At 37.4% G+C, this 24550-nt stretch overlaps 1 protein-coding gene across 1 annotated transcript in view; it reads right to left on the bottom strand.

The window, feature by feature from the left end:
* The window catches only part of GOLPH3 (golgi phosphoprotein 3), a 55304-nt gene that overhangs the window by 4205 nt on the left and 26549 nt on the right, over positions 1-24550 (bottom strand). The window contains exons 2-3 of the mRNA XM_072824995.1: positions 13159-13290; positions 7876-7990 (exon numbers count right to left, since the gene is read on the bottom strand). Of these exons, the coding sequence (XP_072681096.1) occupies positions 7876-7990; positions 13159-13290 (247 nt within the window). The remainder of the gene's footprint in view (positions 1-7875; positions 7991-13158; positions 13291-24550) is intronic.

Raw genomic sequence — 24550 nt, 5'->3', positions numbered from 1 at the left:
GAAGAGAAAATAAGAGCTGTTCTTTTAAAAGAATAAATGATCTGGAAGTGCCACTTTGCATTTTGTGATTCACCCCATAAAACTAGGGATTTGAAAAAAACCTCAAATAATGAAGGATCGGTACCATGAGTTATTAAATTAAAATCACCTCCTGCATTTAAAAAATAATTTTTTTTAATTTTTATTTATTTATGATAGAGAGAGAGAGAGAGAGAGAGAGAGAGAGGCAGAGACACAGGCAGAGGGAGAAGCAGGCTCCATGCACCAGGAGCCCGACGTGGGATTCGATCCCGGGTCTCCAGGATCGCCCTGGGCCAAAGGCAGGCGCTAAACCGCTGCGCCACCCAGGGATCCCCAAAAATAACATTTTTCATAAAAACCCTAGCAAATCAGTTTCCACAAAAGAAAAACAATCATTGCATTCAATTTCCTTGGTAACCTTAAAAAAGGGAAGAAATATATTTGGGACCCTATTTTAAAACCTAACAGTATAAAAGAAAAATGTAACTCATTAAGAAATGAAATTCTATTTATTTCAATTTCTAGTGTTAAACAAGCCCATCCATACCTATATTCAATGATATGAAATTATTAAAAGTAAAAAAAAAAAAAAAAGAAAAGAAAAATTATTAAAAGTTACTTGATGAAGCATTAACCAGCATAACTGGTTATAACAGGCAAGCTCTGGAGCCAGACTGGTTAGATCTGAATTCCAACTTGGTCATGTTCTAGCTGTGCGACCCTGGGCAAGGTTTCTTAACTTCTCCATTCCTCTGTTTCCTCATCTGTAAAGTCAAGATAACAACTCTACCCACCCCATCAGGTTATTATGAGGATTAAATGAGTTAAAGACACATCAAGTTCTTAGAACAGAGCCTCATACGTAGTTAACACTCAACAAATGTTAGCTATTATTTATCCATGTACAGAATCAGCACTCTGATAGAATTTAATGTATTCACAATGCTCTAAAAAAATCAAATTAGGTACTAAGCATACGAACATAAGTTAAGACATTTCTAACTGAAAAAATTTTAAATCAGGTGAGGGAAACATTCATTAATATAATTAATTATCCTGGCAAGACTAAGATGTGTAGGACCATAAAAACAGTATGAACAAGGAGCCCAAGGGAGTAAGAAATTATTTGGGTGATGTAAGGGGGCATTACTATGGAAGTTACAGGAGAAAGAACTTTCAAGCCAAATCTCGAAATCCCACAGGATTCAACATCCTATGAAAGAAAGAGGAGAGGCACCTGGGTGGCTCTGTCACTTAAGTGTCTGCCTTTGGCTCAGGCCATGATCTCAGGGTCTTGGGATCAAGCCCAGAGTTGATCCCTGAATAAGCTCCCTACTCAGCAGGGAGTCTGTTTCTCCCTCTGCCCCTCCCCACCTTGCTCACTCTCTCTCGATAAATAGATGATAGATAGATAGATAGATAGATAGATAGATAGATAGATAGATAGATAGATAGATCGGGGAGGCGAGGGGAGAGGAGAGGGAGAGGAGAGGGAGAGGAGGCCAGCAAGCCTCCATTACAGGCAAAAGAAACAATAAAGTGAATGGGCAGCAATTACTTGCAGAATTTAATGAGCCCTGGACACAGGTGCTACAATTTCCATTTTTTAAGTGTTGTACCAATCCACTATCTCCCCAACAAATACCTGTCTACTGTACCTTTCACCAGTTTGGGGTTTGTGTTTTCTAATATCATTGGCACATGGTAGGAAGCCTCCTACACTCAGCTAGAATTAGCCAGGTTGTGTTTTCTAACTGCCTTCTGACTTTTGGAAATTTAAATAAACAAAATAATCAACAGCGAATTTATGTAAAAGCCCGTAAAAATTATAGTTCAACTTTAAAATTAACGAATTATGCTTATAATAATTTGTCAATTATCAAAGAAGTACCTTTCCCTGGCAGCTCACTAGTCAAACAGAAGGGTGTTCCCATCCCTCAGAGAATATCTTGGCTATCTAGTTTCAAAAATGGGGTGGGGGTGGGGATTAACTTCTGAGAACTCCACAGTTAAACTTCTCTCTGCAGACCTAAAAACACAAAATCCCTCTAATGCGGGTATATAATGTTTTTTTTCTCATGGGAAATGAATAGGATTAGCAATTTACAAACTTGCTCTTTATTGTACTAAAGTCATACTAAGGTTTATCCACACTGTATCTATAATTAAATCTTATTATATATTACAATCAATGAACAAGTAATGATTACAAAGTTCCTATGAGAAATTTCTCAATTCCAAAATATGCTAACCCACAATTTAGCGTTGCTACTAAAAATGAGAAGCGCCCAAACACAGGAGCACCTTCAAAAAAGGCATTCCACTTACATCAGATCTTCTTATGGGCTAGTTTCTTCCCCAGAGGAAATAATAAAAAGGGGCTCAGATACCATCTCCCTTTGCAGCAACTCCCTCAAAAGGGGAAATCTCACCAGCTCACTCTAATACAAATGTTAACTCAGACCTCCTCCGATACTTGAAAACATGAAGAAATATCATATGCAGAAGGCTGAAACGATGTGGGTAATATGCAGATGTTGTTTAATACTATTCTGGACACCCCCAAAAAAGGTACAATGAAATAACTGAGGGAGGGACGTCTAGGTGGCTCAGCGGCTGGGCGGCTGCCTTCGGCTCAGGTCATGATCCCAGGATCTGGGATCCAGTCCCACATCGGGCTCCTGCAAAGAGCCTGCTTCTCCCTCTGCCTGTGTCTCTCATGAATAAATAAATAAATCTTTAAAAAAAAAGAAAGAAAAGAAAGAAATAACTGAGAGGTGAAAGTGTATTAGCTTCCTGACATTTGTTTTTGTTTTTTCTTTTTTTAAAGATTTTATTTATTTATTCATGAAAGACACACAGAGAGGCAGAGACACAGGCCAAGGGAGAAGCAGGCTCCATGCAGGAAGCCTGATGTGGGACTCAATCCCAGTACCCCAGGATCACGCCCTGAGCCAAAGGCAGACACTGAACTGCTGAGTCACCCAGGCGACTCGCTGTTTTTGTTTTAAAAAATAATAATAAATTAAGCTAAATCCAAAGAATAAAGTCACTCCTGAAATTAACATACTTAAGACTAGTATAAATTGGGATGGGGGTTAGATAAATGAGTGGATATACAATAAAGGTTTAAACTATCACAGCTATCAAAGATTTAGCTGCTTCAATTTAAGCAGAGTATCAGATACCTTTTAAACATGGTGTAATAAATGCCTGATAACTTAAGTGTTCAAAACTCTAGATTGAAAGATGTTACTGTGATCCATATTGTTACTCACCAGTTCCTAAATTATTCAAGATGTGAAAAGATTTTATAGTTATACAAGCAAATTAAAATGTATAGAAAGAAAGAAGATGTGGTTTATGTATACAATGGAATATTACTCAGCTATTAGAAATGACAAATACCCACCATTTGCTTCAACGTGGATGGAACTGGAGGGTATTATGCTGAGTGAAGTAAGCCAGTCGGAGAAGGACAAACATTATATGTTCTCATTCATTTGGGGAATATAAATAATAGTGAAAGGGAAAATAAGGGAAGGGAGAAGAAATGTGTGGGAAATATCAGAAAGGGAGACAGAACGTAAAGACTGCTAACTCTGGGAAACGAACTAGGGGTGGTAGAAGGGGAGGAGGGCGGGGGGTGGGAGTGAATGGGTGACGGGCACTGGGTGTTATTCTGTATGTTAGTAAATTGAACACCAATAAAAAAATAAAAATAAAAAATAAAAATAAAATAAAAATAAAATAAAATAAAATAAAATGTATAGAAAGTATTTGTAGTTCACTTTTTTGTAAAGGAAATTGTGAGAAGTATTTGCAGAGAAGAAAAGGTTATTTATGTCCACTACCCAACAATTACTTCAATGAAAATGACATGCTGACAGGTACCTTAATAATTCTGCTGCAAAAAAACTTTGATATTCCTTGACATGTGTTACAAAACCAAAAGCAGCTTTGTTCATAAATCTGGCAGTCTAGTGACGCCTTGTGACCAAACTGATTAACTACATGTCAAAATTTAAGAAAGTCAAAAACTTATTAAAAACCGTAAATAGTCCAAAAAAAAAAAAAAAACCACCAGTAAGTAGTCTTTGCCTCAAATATATATTTGTTAATTTTTAAATTAGTGAGATATATAAATATATAAATGCTTAAAATATATTGGTAGATTAAGCATATAAATATATAGCAAGAAAAAATATATATATAGCGTAAATAATAGTTGTATGAACCGCTGAGTACCCCCACCTCAAGTAAACAAGAACCCTCTGTCAGATACTTTACGAACCCCTGTGCACCTTCTCTGCCTCAGAGGTAGAGACCAGACCAGACCAACAAGCTCTTCTTCTGCACATAGACTCTAACGTCCTCTGTACATATCCCCCAATGATACAGCACAGTACCACACTTCTGACAACCGAGAAGCAATCCCAGACTTAGCTGCACGAAGTCAGACGGGTCCACCAGCTTTACCACTCCCTCTAGCCCCTCTGAACAAGAGCACATCCTTCTTTTGTCTCATTCTCACCCTTCAAAAAGACCTAAGCCAAGTTCTGCTTCCTCCTCCAACTACTAAAGCTCCCAAGGATTGATTTCTCTTTTCTCTGAATTACTGCACTTTCAGAGAATCATATTGTTAAACCCTAATCTGTTCTCAAATTATTACAAATACACAACTGTTCCCCAAATGGACTTTAAGATACTTTCACAGTATGGGAGCACTTCGAGTTTCACAGCACCTGGGTCAGTATAGCTGCAGTAACTGGTATCTGAAACTACTCATTACTTGGAAGCAACTTAAAATTCAACAAGCCAGCTGCAGAACTGAACATTTTTTAAAAAGTCAAAATGGTAAATGCTATGTTGTGTGTGTTTAAAAAAAAGAAAAAAAAAATCAGCAAGCTACCAGTACTTTCATTAGGCAGAAAGTAGATGCTTTCTTAATTTAAAAGAAATGTACTTTTTTTTTCCCTCTTTTCTCATTCTGGATTCCCTACTTTTAGCTGAAATTACAAGTCATTCCTATTATACATCAAGGACACATGACCAAGATGCCATAGGTGACATTCTAGCATTTATGGCCATCCTAAACTTCACATGATACTGCTTTTTGAAAACTGTTCTAAGTCTTAGCTTCAGTCTACCCAAATATGGACACACTGAATTGTGAATCCAAATGGACACACAGAATCATTTATTAAGAATGAAATAGCCTGTGATGGACTCCTAGCATGGGTGAGAAGTCCTAAGGCTTCTGAGGCTTTGGGGTTGCTTGTTTCCACAGCTTAACTTATTAGCTTATCCAGTATAAGGTACCATGAGATAACTTTTTATAAAGATTTTATAAAACAAAATCTTAAGTATATTGAAATACTTCTAAGAAAATCTTATAGACTTCTGCCATCTTTCCACTCTTCAATCAGGTGAGAACAGCGCAACAGCCCAACTTGGTTCAATCATTTATAGAATCCTAGACAGGGATCCCTGGGTGGCGCAGCGGTTTAGCGCCTGCCTTTGGCCCAGGGCGCGATCCTGGAGACCCGGGATCGAGTCCCACGTCGGGCTCCCAGTGCATGGAGCCTGCTTCTCCCTCTGCCTATGTCTCTGCCTCTCTCTCTCTCACTGTGTGCCTATCATAAATAAAAAAAATAAAAAAATAGAATCCTAGACAAGTTACAGCCACCTTGTATGCTAAGAGTTAATCTCCCTGCATGCCATACTTGCATTGCATAGTCCTTGAGTACCATATGTGCAGGACAGATACAAAAAATGTCAAAGGAAATCTGGTTGTCTAAGACAAATTAGTAAAACAAATCCCGAATGTCCCATTAGCATGTATGATGTAAGTTTATATAAAAAGACTGCTGATGAACGAAGGGTCTGAAAACATCTCCACAGTGCTAAACAGCACCAAAGTGGGTATCAATAACATTAACATTAATGCAGGACCCAACTAAATTCCATAAAAGAACACCACTCTGAACTGCCTGCCAAAAAAATTAACTACAACTTTGAAAAATCTTCCTTTAGCCAGTTGAGACCTCAACTACAAATCCTAATTTGCACTACCAGAAGTGGTAATGGGCCAACATGAGCATGACCCGCAGACTGCTTAGGTGATCTCCAGAGAAAATACAAAATGATCCATCAGGGCACCTGGGGCTCAGTCAGTTAAGGGTTTGTTTGCCTTCAGCTCAGGTCATGATACTAGAGTGCCAGGATGAAGCCCCATATCAGGCTCCCTGCGCAGTAAGGAGTCTACTTCTCCCTCCCACTCTGTGCCACCCGCCCCCGCCCCCCAAGCTCATGTTCTCTCTCATTCACTCACTCACTCTTTCTCAAATAAATTTTAAAAATCTTTCCAAAAAATGATCCATCAGGGAACAGTAAGAATTTATTAGCACTTCTATTTTTTCCTGAAAAAGTTTCTGCTAATACTTAACATATGGAGTTAATGTTAAGACCCTCACTGAGTCTCTGCTAAATGGCCATGTCACCAAAAGGCTTAAGTGTAAGGCTAACCCAAAGAGGGTTGACAACATGCTGGGCAATGCATAGTGATGGTAGGTGCTAAGCAAGAATTTAGTTTAAACCAAACAAATCCTGATCACAAAGGCAAAGTAATTTTGAAAAATTCCTGCAAAAGAAATTGTAATTGAACGTAATACCAATATCACAAGCACCAATGGGGAATAGGGGTTGAGTTCAAGTTTCTCTTACTCAATGAAGTAAAAAGAATCTTTATTAGAAGATCTACAAGAGGAAGGCCAAAAGAAAAAAAAAAAATCACAAAGTTAATCAAAACTACCTTGTAAATAAGTCTGTTTCCTATCAGTAAGAATGAACAAACACTACCAGAAGTGTGAAGTGCCCACTATTGCCCTATTAGCTAAGAATGGAGTATGTGTATCCAATTTTTAAGTAAACAAAGATGCAAAACTCAAAATCTTTTACTGAGAGAACATTCTTATAAGAGGATTATTTTTAGAAAGTAAAAAAAAAAAAAAAAAACTGTGAGAAAAATGACATTAGTTACCAATCTAACAAAATCCAAATGCTCTTAAAAGTTAAAGAGTAATGTGCTTGAACATGAAATAATACCTGTATGCAGAAGTGATGTTTTACGTAATGGTAAAGAGGAACAGCAAGAGAATTTACGTCTGATACTCAAAGCTCTCTTATCTAGATTAGGCAAATATACAACTAACTTTAATGTAAATGCAGTAGTCACCAGTACTGTCAACCAAGTATTTCAGGTTCTCTTCCTAGGCTGCACTGTCCTGTCTCCTTAAAGTTAGGGAAGGCCAGGTGACCTGCTCTGACCAACGAAACCGGAACCACACATCCTTTATGAAAGCAAACTGACAAGCCTGAGTGATTGGCTATGCTCTTCTTCCCTTTATGACAGTGACAGCCAGCGCTCCAGATGGCGGCAGCTCTTCTGCCTGCCTAGCTGCCGAAGTGAGATGAGGTAGCCTGTGACTACATATAACATGAGTAAGAAGTCATCTGTTAAAAGCCACTGAGGTTTGGGGGTTGGTTGTTAGCACAGCTGAACTTAGTTTACCCAGTGCAAGGTAGCCTGAGGTAATTTTGAATGGTAATAAAGAATGGTAGAAGTCCTAAGGAAGAATATTCTGTTTTACTCAACATCTAACTGCTCAGTCTTGTTAAAAGGGGGTGAAATTTTTAAAACCACTAGTTTCTCCATTTGGTGACTAATAACTTTCAAGTCTGCTTAAATAAACAGCTTTTGGCCATTTTGTGTAAGTTCCTCTCAAAAGGATTTTAAACTTTTACAAGTCTTTTAAACAGAATTCAGCTTTTAGTTTATACACAAAAGCTTACCACTAAGTAATTCAATCCAGTTCTGGACCGTTTCTGGAGGTTGAGTCTCCTTAACATGCTTTAGAGCTTCATCAAGAAGAACATCCCCTGTTGGAGCATCTGACTTACAGATCACCTAAAATGTAAGCAGTAAGAATGAAATGATTCACTAATTCATTCTTCTGACTTCATCTCTTTAAATGAAAAACTTAAACAATTATACAAATAGTTCAATTCATTATACTTAAACTAAAGCCCCTAGTGTCAAGGTTCATATTTTAAATTCTCTATTAAGAAATACAACATTAAAAAAAAAGAAAGAAAAGAAATCCAGTATTTAACCTAACCAGATTTGGCACAATAATGAATGAAAATAAAGTTCCTATGCAAGAATTAGTAAAGCAAAAGGCTAGAACAGTTTTTACTCACTGTTAATGCTTTTCATTGCTAACTTTGGGCTATTTAATCAAGAAACTCATTTTTTTAAACATTTATTACTTACAAAAACAAAATTATATACAATTATATACTCAATTCAGTATATGATAAAGGTGGCATTTTCCAGCAGTGGAGAAATGAATTTTTCAATAGGTATTACTGAAACAACTGGCTAACCAATTAGAATTAAAAATTAAATAAGACTTGGCTCCTCAAAGCTTATACCACAATGAAAGACAAAAATTTAAATATTAAATATAATTTGGGGGTGAACAATTTTTTTCAAAATGTGACAACTAGCAAAAACCTTGAAAATACCAAAAGGTTTGGTAACAAAATTTTTAAACACTACAAAACTTTTTAAAGCTAAGACAGGTACAGAATCCATCTAACAGTGGAAAAAGACAAAGGTGGGGAATGAGGGAAGAAAATGTCATATACTGCTTTGGCCAAGTATTAAATTTCTGCAGCCTTCACTGAGTTCTTGGCTAAGTAACAAATTTCTAGTTGAAATTCTGTAATATCAAACTTTAATCTGTTACATTAACTTTATGTTAGCTATTAAAATGTCATAAAATTTAATAATATTTTTTAAATGCAGTTCTCCCTTAAACTTGTCCTCAACATGTATCCTTCACCTTTCTGCTCAATCTTCTGAAAGGCTAAAAAAATATACAACGATATGTCTCTGAGACAGTGTGACCCAACAGAAATATAATTAGAACAAAAATGCAAGCCACAAATCTCTTTTTAAATATTTGCAGTTATATTAAAAAGGAAAAGAAATGAATGGAATTAATTTTCAGATATTTAACCCACTATTAGCCAAAACATTAACATGTAATAAATATTTTTAAATTGAGATATTCTACATTCTTTTTCCATTTAAAAATTTCCAATTTTTGGGCAGCCCCAGTGGCGCAGCGGTTTAGTGCTGCCTGCAGCCCAGGGCGTGATCCTGGAGACGCTGGATCGAGTCCCACGTCAGGCTCTCTGTATGGTGCCTGCTTCTCCCTCTGCCTGTGTCTCTGCCTCTCTCTCTCCCTCTCTGTCTCTATGAATAAAAAAATAAAATATTTAAAAATAAATAAATAAATAAATAAAATAAAATAAAATAAAAATTTCCAATTTTTAAATTTTTAAAAATCCAGTGTGACTTACATGTCTCAATCTCACTAGCCACATTTCAAGTGTCTAGCTCACAGACACATGGGGCTAGTGGCTATGGTGTTGGCAGATATAGAACATTTTCATCATCACAGAAAGTTCTATTGGATGGTACTACTCTGGACCATGCTTTTACTAAGCGGTCAGAGAGAGCAAGAAAAAAGGAGAACCTTCGCAGAAAAAAGTTGTTTGCTTATATAATGTGGACACGCCACCTGTTCTGACCTCCCACTTACTCCTTAAATTCACTGCAATCTGGCCTCAACATCCACCTCAGATCCACTCGGAGACACATCTCGTATCCAGTCACAATAACCTGGGTATAGGCAGATCTTTCTTCTGAAATTCTGTCCCCTCCATCTCTCGCAGATGGACTACTCTTCTCCATCACCTCTTCAATTATTCTATTCCATTTATTTATCTTTATCTCTCACTCGGATTAAGTTTCCTAACTAACTAGTTTCCCCAAACTAGTTGTAGCCCTTTTCAATCCATTCTCACTTATCTTTCTAAAGAGCAAATCTTATCATGATCTCTCACGGTTTCTGCTTAAAACTCTTCAATGCCTCAGAGTAGCTCTAAAGCCCTTAATAAAATTCAGCAATATGTGGCCCACTAGTAAATATGCCCTTCCCACACCTTTAATTTCTATTTAGTGTATTTCATCTTAGAGTGGTGCCTCATTCTTAAATATGAACAGTTAACCAAGAATAACAAGACACTGAAAGAAAACCTTCAATACCAAAGAAACCAAGATAGAAAGTAACTTGAAGAAAAGAAATTTTCAAAAGAACCATAATATTATTAGAAATTTAAAAAGATAATTACATCCATGAAACAAGAGGTCATGATTTTTTAAAAAAAGTCTCCTGGAAATCAAAAATATTAGAACCACACAGAAAATTCAAGAGAGGGCTTAAAAAAAAAAGAGAGGCCAAGAGAATGCCAATTATATCTTAATAAAGCTAGGAAATTAAGAAACAAAGAAAAAAAAGGACTAGTCAAAAGTCCGTATCAAACTTAGAGTTCTAGAAAATAGAGCAAAGAAGATACAAGAAAAAAGAAAACTTTAAAAAAAAATAAAAAAAAAAAAAAAAAAAAAAAGAAAACTTTCTAAAACCAAAACTAAATATTTCTATACTCAAAGAGTCCATGCATAATGAATTTTAATATATGTGCTGTCAAAGTGAGCACAACATAATGAATTTTGAAAGATCCACATCAAGGTATACAACTTCAGAACACGAGGGACAAACAGAAGATCTGAAATGCTTCCAGACAGGCAAACAGGTAGCACACAAAGAATGAAAATCAAAAGGGCGGGAATCCCTGGGTGGCGCAGCGGTTTGGCGCCTGCCTTTGGCCCAGGGCGCAATCCTGGAGACCCGGGATCGAATCCCACATCGGGCTCCCGGTGCATGGAGCCTGCTTCTCCCTCTGCCTATGCCTCTGCCTCTCTCTCTCTGTGACTATCATAAATAAATAAAAAACTTAAAAAAAATAAATTTTAAAAGAAAATCAAAAGGGCACCAGACATTAACAGCAACTCTGTATACTAGAGGACAATGGGGAAAGAACTTCAAACTTACATGGGAAAATAAATGAAATCTAACATTCTATTCCCAAACTGTCAAATAAAAATGAGGTAAAGAAATTTTCAAGCACACAAAGTCTCAAAACATTTTTCTCCCACAAGGATGAAAAAAATATTAGATCCAGAAAACAGAGTTAAAATAAAATGTGACAGGAAGTCCCAATAGAACCAAACCATAGGGATGCCTGGGTGGCTCAGGGGTTGAGCGTCTGCCTTCGGCTCAGGGTGTCATCCTGGGATCCGGGATCGAGTCCCACATCCGGCTCCCTGCATGGAGCCTGCTTCTCCTTCTGCCTGTGTCTCTGACTCTCTCTCTCTCTCTCTCCTGTCTCTCATGAATAAATAAATAAAAAATCTTAAAAAGAAAAAAAAAAGAACCAAACCATAACCAGTCCAGACTGGAGCACAAGGTAAATTCTAATGTAGTTACCTTATGTATTTGGACATTTGAAAACTAATAATGCTAGTTTTTCTCTGAGGGAGCATGTAAGAAAAAAAAAAAAAAAAGGTACAGAAAAGTTTTTTTTTTTTTTTAAAAGAAAAATTTTAAAACTATAAAAAAAATGAGGAGCATCTGGGTAGCTCAGTTGGTTAAGCATCTGCCTTCCGTCAGGGTCCTAGAATCGAGCCCCATTGTCAGGCTTTCTGGTCAGCAGGGAGCCTGCTTCTCCCTCACCCTCTGCCTGCTGCTCCCCTGCTTTTGCTGTCAAACAATTAAAATCTTTAAAGAAAAAAATTGAGGGGCACCTGGGTGGCCCTTCAAGTGTCTGCCTTCAGTTCAGGTCATGATCCCGGAGTCCTGGAATACAGCCCCACTTGGCTCTCTGCTCAGTAAGGAAGAACCTGCTTCTCCCTCTCCCTCTGTCCGTCCACCGTCCCCCCCCCCCCGCCCCCCATTGCTTGTGCTCTCTAGCTCTCTCCTTCTAATAAATAAATAAAATCTTTAAAAAAAAAAAAAAAGGAAAATATCATAGGATATAACCAAACTCTACAGGATTGATATAATAATATAAAACAATCGTATGGTTTTACAAAAAATTATGACGTAACTCTATTAGGAATGTTGGGGATGGAGGTAAGTGGTAAGAAAGACAAATATTCAACTTTTTTTTTTTCTCATCTTTTCTAATAGAAAGTAAAAAGCATTTCAAACTGATTTATCAAGAGATGGCAGGGTTGCCTGGCTGGCTCAGTGGGTAGAGCATGTGACTCTTGATCTTGGGATTGTGAGTTCAAGTCACATGCTAGATATAAAGATTACTTAAAAATAAAATCTTTTAAAAAAGTGAGAGATGGCAGTATAAGCTCATTTACAAATATGGACATAATATGGACATAAATGCCAAAAGAAATAACTAAGAGAACTAATAAAAGCAAGTTGAAAAGTCAACCCCAAGAGGTGTCATTTCCTAACCCCTGGAACCTCATCCCTAGTAAATCTATAGATGAGATAACATTAAATTAGATATGGAGATGTTGGGGCACTTGGGTAGCTCAGTCAGTCAAACATCTGCCTTTGGCTCAAGTCATGATCCCAGGGTCCTGGGATCGAGCCCCATGTCAGGCTCCCTGCTCAACAGGAAGTCTGCTTTTCCCTCTGCCCTTTCCCCCTGCTCGTGATCTCTCTCTTTTTCATTCTCTCAAATAAATAAAATCTTCCCCCCAAAATTCTAAAAACTAGCCAAAAATAACTATTTACACAGTCCTACACAGTAGTGAAGGCAGAGATGTAAAAAGTACTCATATTCTGCTAAAAAGCCTAACAGCCTATGGATAGTTAACTTGCATGGTAACACTTTTGAGTTTTAAAACAAAGTTAAGTAGAGTCTTTCCAAAGTGTGGCTTTAAGAAGCAGCAATGAAGTTTGGAGTCTTTCTGAATATGTAAGATGTAGTGGCCAGTGAGCCTCACAACGAATTACATTAGTCATTATGTACAAAGAACCAAGAAACCAATGCAAAAAACACATAGAAACATGACTTCCAATAAAGTCTTAACTTTAAAATCAACTTCCTCTTTATTTCTTTAAATCTGTTAATAGAAACTTCCGTTTTTAGGTAGCACAAACTCTTTAAAAGGGAGATGTTATTTAGCATTCTTCTTACCTTTCTTGTTAACAGACTCTTACGTCTCATTCCACAAGCCTCTAGTTGTAACCTTCCTCTCAGTGCTAATTCAATTAACATACAGCCACGTAATCCAGATGATATACAGTCATTCCAAAATGATGTGTAACCCTAGTTTAAAAAAAGGGGGGGGAGGGGAAGAAAACAAAATAGTTAATTTACTTTGAATTCAGATTCAAAAAAAATAGAAATAGCCTTAACCCAAGTTATTTTTGGTGCCTTATATGTCTTTTCATAATTTGTAATTTTAAATAAAGTACTAAAAATTACAATTATTATAATCTAGATTAATCTAGATTTTTCAGGTGTTTGTCTTTTCATCACTAATCTTTACATGCAGATAAACAAATAGCTTTGGAAGTCAGAGGTTCTGGGGCGCCTGTGTGGCTCAGCCAGCGGTTGAGCATCTGCCTTCAGCTCAGGGCATGATCCCAGGGTCCGAGATCGAGTTCCACATTGCGCTCCTTAAAGGGAGCCTGCTTCTCCCTCTGCCTATGTCTCTGCCCCTGTCTCCCTCTCTCCCTCATAAGTAAATAAATAAAAATCTTTTTTAAAAAGGAAGCCAAAAAGGAAGCCAGAGGTTTAAAGTACAATGTCTTTCATTCTTCATGAAATTATGTTTACTAGGCTCTTTCAGATTCCAAGGACCCAGCTCATTCACTCAGTTAACCTCTGATGATAGTGGCTTATTATTAGTACTGGTGGGCAAGTTTAAGCTCAGGAAAAACAATCTAGCCAATGTGGCCTCAGAGAATTAAAACATTCATTCAGTGCCTTTTAGTATAAAAACAAAGCTAATTTTGAGAGAATATGTATTAGGAAATTTATCTCAGGGCCCACTGCCCAAAGTTCTGAATAACAAACATTGTAAAGAGATTTAGATGCACTCCCCCTCCCTCACCCAAGAGAAACTTATGGGCAACAACCAATGTGGAAGAAAAACCAGATAGAATAGAGACTGCCACACATCTAGAAGATCTGGGGATACTTAAATCAACCAGATGAAGTCTAGGCACTTTTTCAGAGTGAATAATTGGAGTTCCCCAAAATATGAAGCCATGAACTCTGCCACCTACTAATTTGAAGTACCCAACTCTGAGGAAAAAGCAAAATTTGGTTCTCAGAACAGGGTAACATAGAATCTTGGTAGGAAAAAGAGCAGGCCAATCAATTCTGTGAAGAATGGAGAGCCTAGGATTCGGTAGGGGCCTAATCCTTTGGTTCTGTCACTTTCTCAAGATCAATCCTGGTACTTTGCCAGGTCACGTCAGCCTATGTATCAGAAGATGACTGACCAACCATCAAAGTCCCTGGATTCCTCTACTGACACAGGGACTTATTAAATTAGCCTAATGAAGCCCACTCCTAAGGGAAAAGGCTTTGGGAAAGTGAGAATTTGGATCAAGGGAGCCACAGAGGGATAAACAAAGTATCAGTTTAGAGGCCAATTTAAATATGAGGCAGGCAAAGCAGAAACTGGATTCAAGAGAATACTTTTAAACTTAATAAACGGTAGGGGTCTGAGTAAGGTAAGACTGCCAGCGGTTCAGCAAGGTAATTTTAGTAAAGACCATTAAGTTACAGAGGCTATGTAAAAATCCATGGCCTGTGTACTCACACCAATTAAAGCCCTGGAAGGCCTGGGCATGGATTCCACATGAAATCAAAGTTACAGATGTCTGGCTTCTACTCAACTGGACATACAGCTGGAACTCCCAGGTAAGCCTTTACAAACTGTATACAACAAAATACCCCTTGTGAGGCAGTAATGCATGTGGACAGTACCACACCCTGTCTCTGTCTACAAGCCTGGAAATTCCAGATGAATAGTATTGAAAAGCTCACATTTGCTAGCAGAGGATGAAATATGTCTCCATCTCAACTGCTCGGAGGGTAATGGTATACCCAGAGATGTTAGCAAAATGGAGTCTTTAATGACAGATGTTAAAGATCTACATTTAAGTGAATGGCTTTGGGGCATTACCACTAAAAGACATATACTTAAATAGAATTATATTCACATGGGAAAGCTGACAAATGGGCATGGACCTATAGCAAAACATGATCAGGAATTAACCAGGTAGGGGGAGGGAAGAGAGAGAGAGAGAAGAATACTAAGAAGGGCAAGATTTAAAAAATCTGAATGGTATAACTGGATGAGATGACAATGCCATCTTTGAAATTAAGTATATCAGAGGAAAAGCAGTAGACTGTATGAAAGTCCAGTCAATCTGGCCGTGATGTAGGCCAGCAAGAGTCTGCAGTGAATTCATGCCACAACACATGTACGACAGACCAGCAGTGGTGAAGAAATTACTCAAAATTATAAATGCCAAGGAGCCCTTTAATCTTTTCATCTCTAGTGCCAATCTTAAAACTACATTTCATCAATCCCAAAACAGACATTTTAAAAGCTTATATAAGCTTATTAAAGTCTCTATATGCGATGATGAATATCAACTAGATCTATTTAGAAGGTATTTCACAGCATTTGTAAATCAAACCATCATGCACTACACCTTAAATTTACACAGTGATGTTTCTGTCCATTTTTTTTTTTCAATAAAATCTCCAATCTCTAAAATCGGGATGCATCTCAAAATAAGATGGTACCTTAAAGGAAATGTCATATTATAGCTACTGAACTAACTTATATCCATGGAAGAGAGAAGAGACATGTGGCAAAGTTACTTGGAGTACTTAAAACTCAGTACAAGACTGGATGACTGAATAACTATATCCAGGCAGGCTGCCAAACCACCTGCGTTCTCAATGAAAAAGATTTTACAAGGGCAGATCAATAACAACCACTGCCCAAAGGATTTCATCTTCAAACCATTAATCTCTGAAACAATTACAAGAACCTGTAATCCACGTAGGATGGTCATATTTTCAGGGCAATGATGTGTTTATGCCCCATAAAAATATACCTTGTCTGTTAAGCAGTGCAAGCCAGCCACATTAAAAATAACAGAACAGGTGAGGAAGACTTGGAAATATAAAAGACTTTACGATTTGGCTCAAAAGGCACAACTAGCTACATTTGCAACCATGCTGTAAAGAAGGTAAAGAAGCCCCAATAATGACTATGTATTCGGGGATACCACACAGCTCTGGCACTTAGAAGTCAATAATCATCTCAGATCCCTTAATGAGTTTGAGATTCTACCGCCAGCAATGGAACATCTTCTTGTCCGTGGCTGGTCTAAGGATAGGTACTCAAAGTGCAGGGTCACACTAAGGGAGGACCACTGACCAATCAACTTACTGATGAAGCAGTAGCAGCTGCCCTAGAAATACCAGCAGCCATGGGACCTTGGGGATGTCCCCACTCACTGTACAAGAAACAACTGGAGGTTAGAAAATTACTTTGGGGCCCTACAAGTTTGTGATCAAAAACCAGTTCCAATATTTTCAAACACAAGGACAGGAGTGGCAGAGATATTCCCACAAAATACAGAGAGACGTGACTTCATTTGGTTCATGAGCCCAAAACAAGAGGGAACATACAAGAATAGAGGATGTACTAAGACTCCAATATGGTCGTACTGATGAGCTGGGATGCTATAAAGTTTTTAAAAGGCACATTTAAAGATACCATGTGCTGGGACACCTGGGTGGCTCAGTGGTTGAGCCTTTGGCTCAGGGCATGATCCTGGAGACCCACGTCGAGATCCCTGCATGGAGATCGAGTCCCACGTCGGGATCCCTGCATGGAGCCTGCTTCTCCCTCTGCCTGTGTATCTGTCTCTTCTCTGTGTCTCTCATGAATAAATAAATGCTTTAAAATACACACACACACACACACACACACACACCATGTTCAGCTCGCAAGGCCATCAACAAAACTAAGAATAGAACACAAGAGACAAGGAATCCAAGGGCCCTGGAAATGAATTCAAAGCACTTCTACTTGCCTTTCACCATCTCCTTTAATAACAATAAATAATAACAGCTAAGTAGAAACTTTCCCAATGGGATGCCTGCTAAATTAATTACAGAGTCCTTCAATCAAACTTTTGTTGTTCAGAGTCCCTGGCATAACAGAGTCCTCAGACAAATGCCCAAACTTTAGGGCAGACCTTCTGAGAAGACTGTGGAACATAAACTGAGATAAATTACCTTTATTTTATAGTATGTCATTCAGAAGCAAGGAGCCAAGCAGAAAGAATGAATGGTACAATAACAAATGAGGCAATGATCTTGTGGATATGCTCTGCAGACACAATTCTTCCCTTGGTGGGAAGTTCCAAGTTCTAAATTTAGGGGACAAAGGCTACAAAAAAGCCCAACATTCTACATGTCCAAGCAACAACCTCCAACATAGCTTTTCCTCAACGATAAGAGGATACTTATTTGGATCTCTAGTTGCCTGATTCCCTTTATTTCTCTCCAGAGGCTCAATTTGAATGGAGAAGATGGTGTTTTATTGGGCCCCTAAAAATGCAAACACTGAGTTCCACCATTTGAGTTACGAGCTCCAGAAGTGCTTAATGAGAAACATTTTGTTGTTTAAGAATCAACTAGATAGGGGCATGTGGGTGGCTCAGTCAGTTAAGCATCTGCCTTCCACTCAGGTCATGATCCTATGGTCCTGGGATCGAGACCATTGTCAGACTCCCTACTTAGCAAGGTGTCTGCTTCTTCCTCTCCCCCTGCCTGTCCCCCCTACTCATGCTCTAATAATAAATAAATAAGATCTTTAAAAAAAAAAAAAAAAAAAAAAAAACAATAAAAAGCTTCTGCACAGCAAAGGAAGCAACCACCAAAACTAAAAGACAACCTACAGAATGGAAGAAGATATTGACAAATGATATATCTCAACATCAAAAAATAATAGCCCAATTAAAAATGAGAAGGCATGAATGGACATTTCTCCAAAGACGACACAGAGATGGCCAACAGACACCTAAAAAATGCTCAGAATCACTCACTGTCAGAGAAATGTAAATCAAAACCACAATGAAATATGAACTCACACCTGTCAGAATGGCAAAATTCAAAAACACAAGAAACTAGTTTTGGTGAGGATGCAGAGAATAAGGTACCCTCATGCACTGCTGGTTAGGAATTAAATTGGTCCAGCCACTGTGGAAAACAGTATGGAGATTCCTCAAAAAGGTAAAAATAGAAAAACCCTACAATTTAGTAATCACATTATTGGATACCCCAAAAACACAAAAACATTAATTCAAAAGTATACATACACCCCTGTGTTTATTGTATTATGTACAATAGCCAAGTTATGCAAGCAGCCCAAGTATCCACTGATAGATGGATAAAGAAGATGTGGTGCATGTGTACACACACACTAATATTACTCAGCCATGAAAAGAATGAAATCTTGCCATTTGCAAGAACATGGATAGATCTAGAGGGTATAATGCTATGTAAAGTAATTCAGAGAAAGACAAGATTTATAGGATTTCATTCATATGTGGAATTTAAGAAACAAAAAAAGAAACAAACCAAAAATCAAACTTTTAACTACAGAGAACTGATGGCTGCCAAAGGACGAGGTGGGTGGGAGGATAGGTGAAATAGGTGAAGGGGATTAAGAGTACACTTTCATGATGAGCACTGGGTAATGTATAGAATTGTTGAATCATTATATTATACACCAGAAATATAACACTGTATGTAAACTATACTGGAAGAGGGGATACAACCAGAGTATCATGTAAATATCATAAAAAGGATACAACTAGAAGTATTATACAATTTTCCCTCATATAACATGATATATATACCCATAACATGAAAAGGAGGTACAAAATAGTATAAAGTATGTTCCTAAGTTGAAATTTTATGTATACATACATACATGATATCATTAAGCATTAATACATAAAAACCCTCTTTAAATGTTCATACTGTTAAAGTTCACATTCAAAAAAGTTCTTATGGACCTTTAGTCAGGAAATATGTACAGAAAGATTTATGTAACTTATTTACACAGTGTTCATTACAAGTAAAATAACAGAAGCAAACTGAAAGTTAAAAGGACTAAGGGCATCTGGGTGGCTCAGTCAGTTAAATATCTGACTCTTGATTTTGACTCAAGATTATGAACGGGGGGTCAAGAATAAACCCGGCTGAGCATGGAGCTTGCCTGAATTTCTCTCCCTCTGTTCCTCTCTCTGCTCACAAGCACATACAAGCACTAAGACTAAGAAATCTCAAATAAAATGATTATGACTATAAGTGCACCTGCTTATTTCATAAACAAACATCAGTCCAACCTACCCATATTATCATTTATAATAGGGCAAATAAGGACTTAACAATTTAAGTGCCACATCCTAATTAATCTCATCCAGTCAGAAGCAAAATTAAACCTGATATCCCCAATTTTACAAAAGTAAAAAAGCACACATACACTAAAAGAATTAAGAAGACACACATAACACTAAGATATACATTTAAAAAAAAATTACACAACAGACAAATCCAAACTGAGGGACATTCTACTAAGTTAATGGGTAAGAACTAAAGGAAATCCTATTTAAAGAATTAAAGGAAAGAATGACAATGACTCATTAAGAAAGACAATGATTCATCAAATAGAGAATCTCAGGAAAGAGATGAAAATTCTATAGTTAAAATTAATAACTGTAATGGAAAGTTCACTAGAACTCAATAGTAGGTATGAAATGAAAAAGAACAGCAAGGAAAAAGAAAATGAAGAATGTCAAGTATATTTCAATTAAAAAAAAGAAAAAGAAGAAAGCCTTCAAGACTCCCAGGAGTAAAAGGACAATCTCAAAAAAGAGAGGAAAATGCAGGAAAAAGAACAGCTGAAAACTTCTCAAACTAGGAAAATAATCATCTAAGATCCAGATGCTCAACAAACTCCAAACTAGATAAACACAAAGAGGGCCACCCCGGTGGCACAGCAGATTAGCGCCACCTGCAGCCCAGGACGTGATCCTGGAGACCCTGGATCAAGTCCCAGGTCAGGCTCTCTGCATGGAGCCTGCTTCTCCCTCTGCCTGTGTCTCTGCCTCTCTCTCTCTATCTTTATGAATAAATAAAATAAAAATTTTTTTAAAAAATAGATAAACACAAAGAGATCATCAAACCTAGACACCTACTAATCAAACTTCTGAGAAAAATCTTTATCATATACAAAGGAACAACACAGTTACCAGTTAACTTCTCATTGCAAACTCTGGAGACTATAGAGACTAGAAGGCACTGAGAGAACACACTTGAAGCATTGAAAGAAAAAAATACGATCAACCAAGAATCTATACTCCGCAAAATTATCTTTCAAAAATGAATGTGAAACAAAAAATGAATTTGTTGCTAGCAGGTCAACCTTACAAGGTATTAACCAAAGGAAGTCCTGTTGCTAAAAGTCTGATGGTATTTCAAATCCATACAGTGGACAGATACAAAGGCAAATTTTAAAAAACTGTGTATTTCTGGGGCCCTTCGGTGGCTCAGTTAAACATCTGCCTTTGGCTGAGGTCATGATACCTAGATTCTGAGATCAAGCCCCATGTCAGGCTTCCTGCTCAGTGAGGAGGCTGCTTCTTCCTTTCCCTCTGCTGTATCCCGTTTGTGCTTGCTCTCTGTCAAATAAATAAATAAAATCTTTAAATAATTTTTAAAACTTCATTTTCTTTTGCCTTTTAAAAATTTATTTAAAAGCAAAAGTTGGGCAGCCCCAGTGGCTCAGCGGTTTGTTGCCACCTTCGGTCTGGGGCGTGATCTTGGGGACCCGGGATCGAGTCCCACGTCGGGCTCCCTGCATGGGGCCTGCTTCTCTGCCTCTCTCTCTCTGTGTCTCTCATGAATAGATAAATTTTAAAATCTTAAAAAAAAAAAAAAAAAAAGCAACAGTTGCAGAATGCCTGTGTGGCTCAGCAATTGAGCATCTGCCTTCAGCTCAGAGCATGATCCCGGGGTCTGGAATCAAGTCCTACATCGGGCTCCCTGTGAGGAGCCTGCTTCTCCCGCTGCCTGTGTCTCTGTGTCTCTCATGAATACATACATAAAAACTTTAAAAATAAAAATAATAATTTTTATGCAAAAGTTGCATAAAAATTAAGTATAAAATACCACTGTTGGGGTTATAACATAAATTTGTAATATTTTTTTAAAATTTGTAATATTTCTAACAATAATGCACAAAAGAAGGGGGAGTCAATAAAGCTATATTGAAGAAAAGTTTCTGTATTTTACTGGAATTAAAGGAGTATTAATTTGAAGAATGTGATAAAGACATAATTTCTAAATATTGAGAAAAAGATCTAAATTAATATAAAGAAGGAAGAAAAGAAGTAAGGGAGGAAACTTAAATGGTGTAACTTCCTACTTTAAGGAGGACAGAGGAACCAAAAGGATTATTTGACATAGAAAACAAAGAGCATAAGTGCTAGCATAAACCCAACTCTATCAATAATTATGTAATTGTGAACAATTTAAATACTCCAATCACAGATAAAAGACTGAGGCACCTGGATGGTCAAGCACCTGACTCTTGGTTTTGGCTAAGGTCGGACTTTTGGTTTCCACTGAGGTCATCGTCTCAAGAGTTGTGGGATGGTGTGTGGCAGGCTTCACATTAAGTGGGGATCTGCTTGAGGATTCTCTCCTCCTGCCGCTCTCCCCACTCAAGCGCATGTGCACATGCTCTTCTCTCTCAAATAAACATATCTTTTTTAAAAAAGATTAAAAAAACTGGTCAAAAAACCTTCAGAAATGAACCTCAGAATAAACCCCAGCAAGAAACAGAATTAGGTAATAAAAATCTTTACACAAAGAGGGTCACTGAGATGCAGAGAGAAGACCTAACCATATGCTGTCTACAAAAGACAGTTTAGATTCCAAAACACAAACAGGTTTTACAACAAAAAGAACATGCAAATACAAATCAAAGAAAACTAGAACAGGTATGTAAAGGACAAAGTAGACTTCAGAGTAAAAACTAAGAGGAACAAAGGAAAACATTTTCATATGATAAAGAAGTTAAGCATCAGGAAGATGTAACAATTATAAAACATATACATATCTAACAGATTCCCAAAATACATGAAGCAAAAACTGACAAGAGAAGAAAAATATACAGTAACAGTAATTGACTACACTGACAATAACTGATAGAACAAAGATACAAACTGAACAACCCTATCAACCAAGCTGACTTAAATGGCACTTATAAAACTCTCCAACAAACAAAAGTAAAATATACATGATTTTCAAGCACACCTGGAATATTCTCCAAGATGGATCATATGGTAGCCTATAAAACAATGCATTTAAAAGGACTGAAATCATATAAAGTATGTTTTACTCCAAGAGAATTAAATTAGAAATCAAAAGAATGAAATCTGGGAAATTTCCATTTAGAAATTAATCTATAGCTTCTAAATAATCCACTGGTCAAAGAAATCATCAAAAAAGTTAAGAAATATTTTGAACTAAATGGAAATAAACACACAAAGTATCAAAATCTATGGAACACAGCTGAAGTAGTGTTTAAAAAGAAATTTATATTTCCATTACATACCTATATTACAAAAGGTCTCAAATCAACAACCTCATCTCCCACCTTAAGAAACTAGAAAAAGAACAAATTAAATCCAAATCAATCGACAGGAAGAAAATAATAAAAATTAGTACAGAAACCAATGAAATGCAAAATACAAAAACTGGGATAAGGGGATGGATCTATGAAACAAAAAGTTATTTCTTAAAAAAAAAAAAAAAATCAAAGTTAAAACAGGAATGGAGGAGAGAGAGAAAGGCAGAGAAGAAAAAGATATGCAAATTACCAAAGTCAAAAATAAAACCAGGGGGCAGCTCTGGTGACTCAGTCAGTGGTTTAACACCGCCTTCAGCCCAGGGCGTGATCCTGGAGACCCAGGATCGAGTCCCACATCGGGCTCTCTGCATGAGGCCTGCTTCTCCCTCTGCCTGTGTCTCGGCCTCTTTCTCTTTCTTTGGGTCTCTCATGAATAAATAAAATCTCTAAAAAATAAATAAATAAAATAAAACCAGGGACATCACTTCCAAACCTACAGAAATTTAAAGGACTACAAGGAACACTATAAACAACTGTATGCCAAAAAATTAAATTAAATGAAATCTTCAAATTTCTGGAAAAACATATTACCAAAGCCAACTGAAGAAATAAAAATCGGAATAAACCCATAACAAGAAATAGAGTTAGGTAATAAAAATCTTTACACAAAGAGTGTCACTGAGATGCAGCGAGAATAAGGCTGACCACATGTGAAAAAACCTGAATAGAGGCCCTAGCCACAAGGAACTTTTTACAGGATTTGAAGCAGGTCATTTATACCTCTCTGTGTCTCCATTTTTTTATCTACATCTTAAAAGAGACAGAATTCAATGAAGCACTCCACAAATATGATTCTAACCAATTTAGAATTCCCTAAAGGGGGTATGTGACTTACAGCAAAACCAGACACAATCCTGTTAATTTCTAAAAAAGTGTTTCCAAGTCAATCAAGATTACTTTTTAAACTTTTTTTTTTTAAGATTTTATTTATTTACTTGAGAGAATAGGGGAAGGGGCAGAGGCAGGAGAAGCAGACTCCTTGCTGAGCAGGGAGCAGGATACAGGGCTTGATCCCAAGGGCTCAGATCCTGACCTGAGCTGAAGGCAGATGCTTAACCAACTGAGCCAACCAGGAGCCCCTTAAAAACTCTCTAATAGCATATAAAGAACTGTCTGAAGAATAAAGTTAACATATCTCAGGATAGATAAGCATTTATAATTGAGGTACCCGAAAACTGGTGTTTGGCACTGTTATACATAGCCTAGAAGAGGACAAGAAAAATTCCAAGTTTTCATTTGATAGTGTGATCTTCTTAAATGTCAAACTGGCAGGAAAATGTGGGGATATCATACATAACACACTGGTAACAGTTACAGAAGTATGGCAAGCATGTACTACATTTAGATTTTAAGAATCCAAGTTAGACTCTCAGGTTGATAGGTTCTGGAATACACAGAAATCTAAAAATCACCCGTTTTCTTTTCTTTCTTTTTTTTTTTTTTTAATTCAGACAGAGAGAGAGAGAGACAGAGACACAGGCAGAGGGAGAAGCAGGCTCCATGCAGGGAGCCCGACGTGGGACTCGATCACCGGTCTCCAGGATCACACCCCGGGCTGCAGGCGGCGCTAAACCTCTGCGCCACTGGGGCTGCCCTCACCCGTTTTCTAAAACCCAAACATCCTGGTACATTGAGGTAATTAATGAGGCCTAAAGAAAGTAGCTTATCATCAGAAAGAATATGGGTTAAAAACCAAAAAATACGGGTACCTGGGTCGCTCAGTTGGTCCAACTCTTCATTTAGGCTCAGGTTATGATCTCAGAGTCCTCGGATCGAGCC

Source organism: Canis lupus, chromosome 4, assembly GCF_048164855.1.
Source record: "Canis lupus baileyi chromosome 4, mCanLup2.hap1, whole genome shotgun sequence".
Classification (NCBI taxonomy): Eukaryota; Metazoa; Chordata; class Mammalia; order Carnivora; family Canidae; genus Canis; species Canis lupus.
This window is presented reverse-complemented; position numbering and strand designations above follow the sequence as displayed.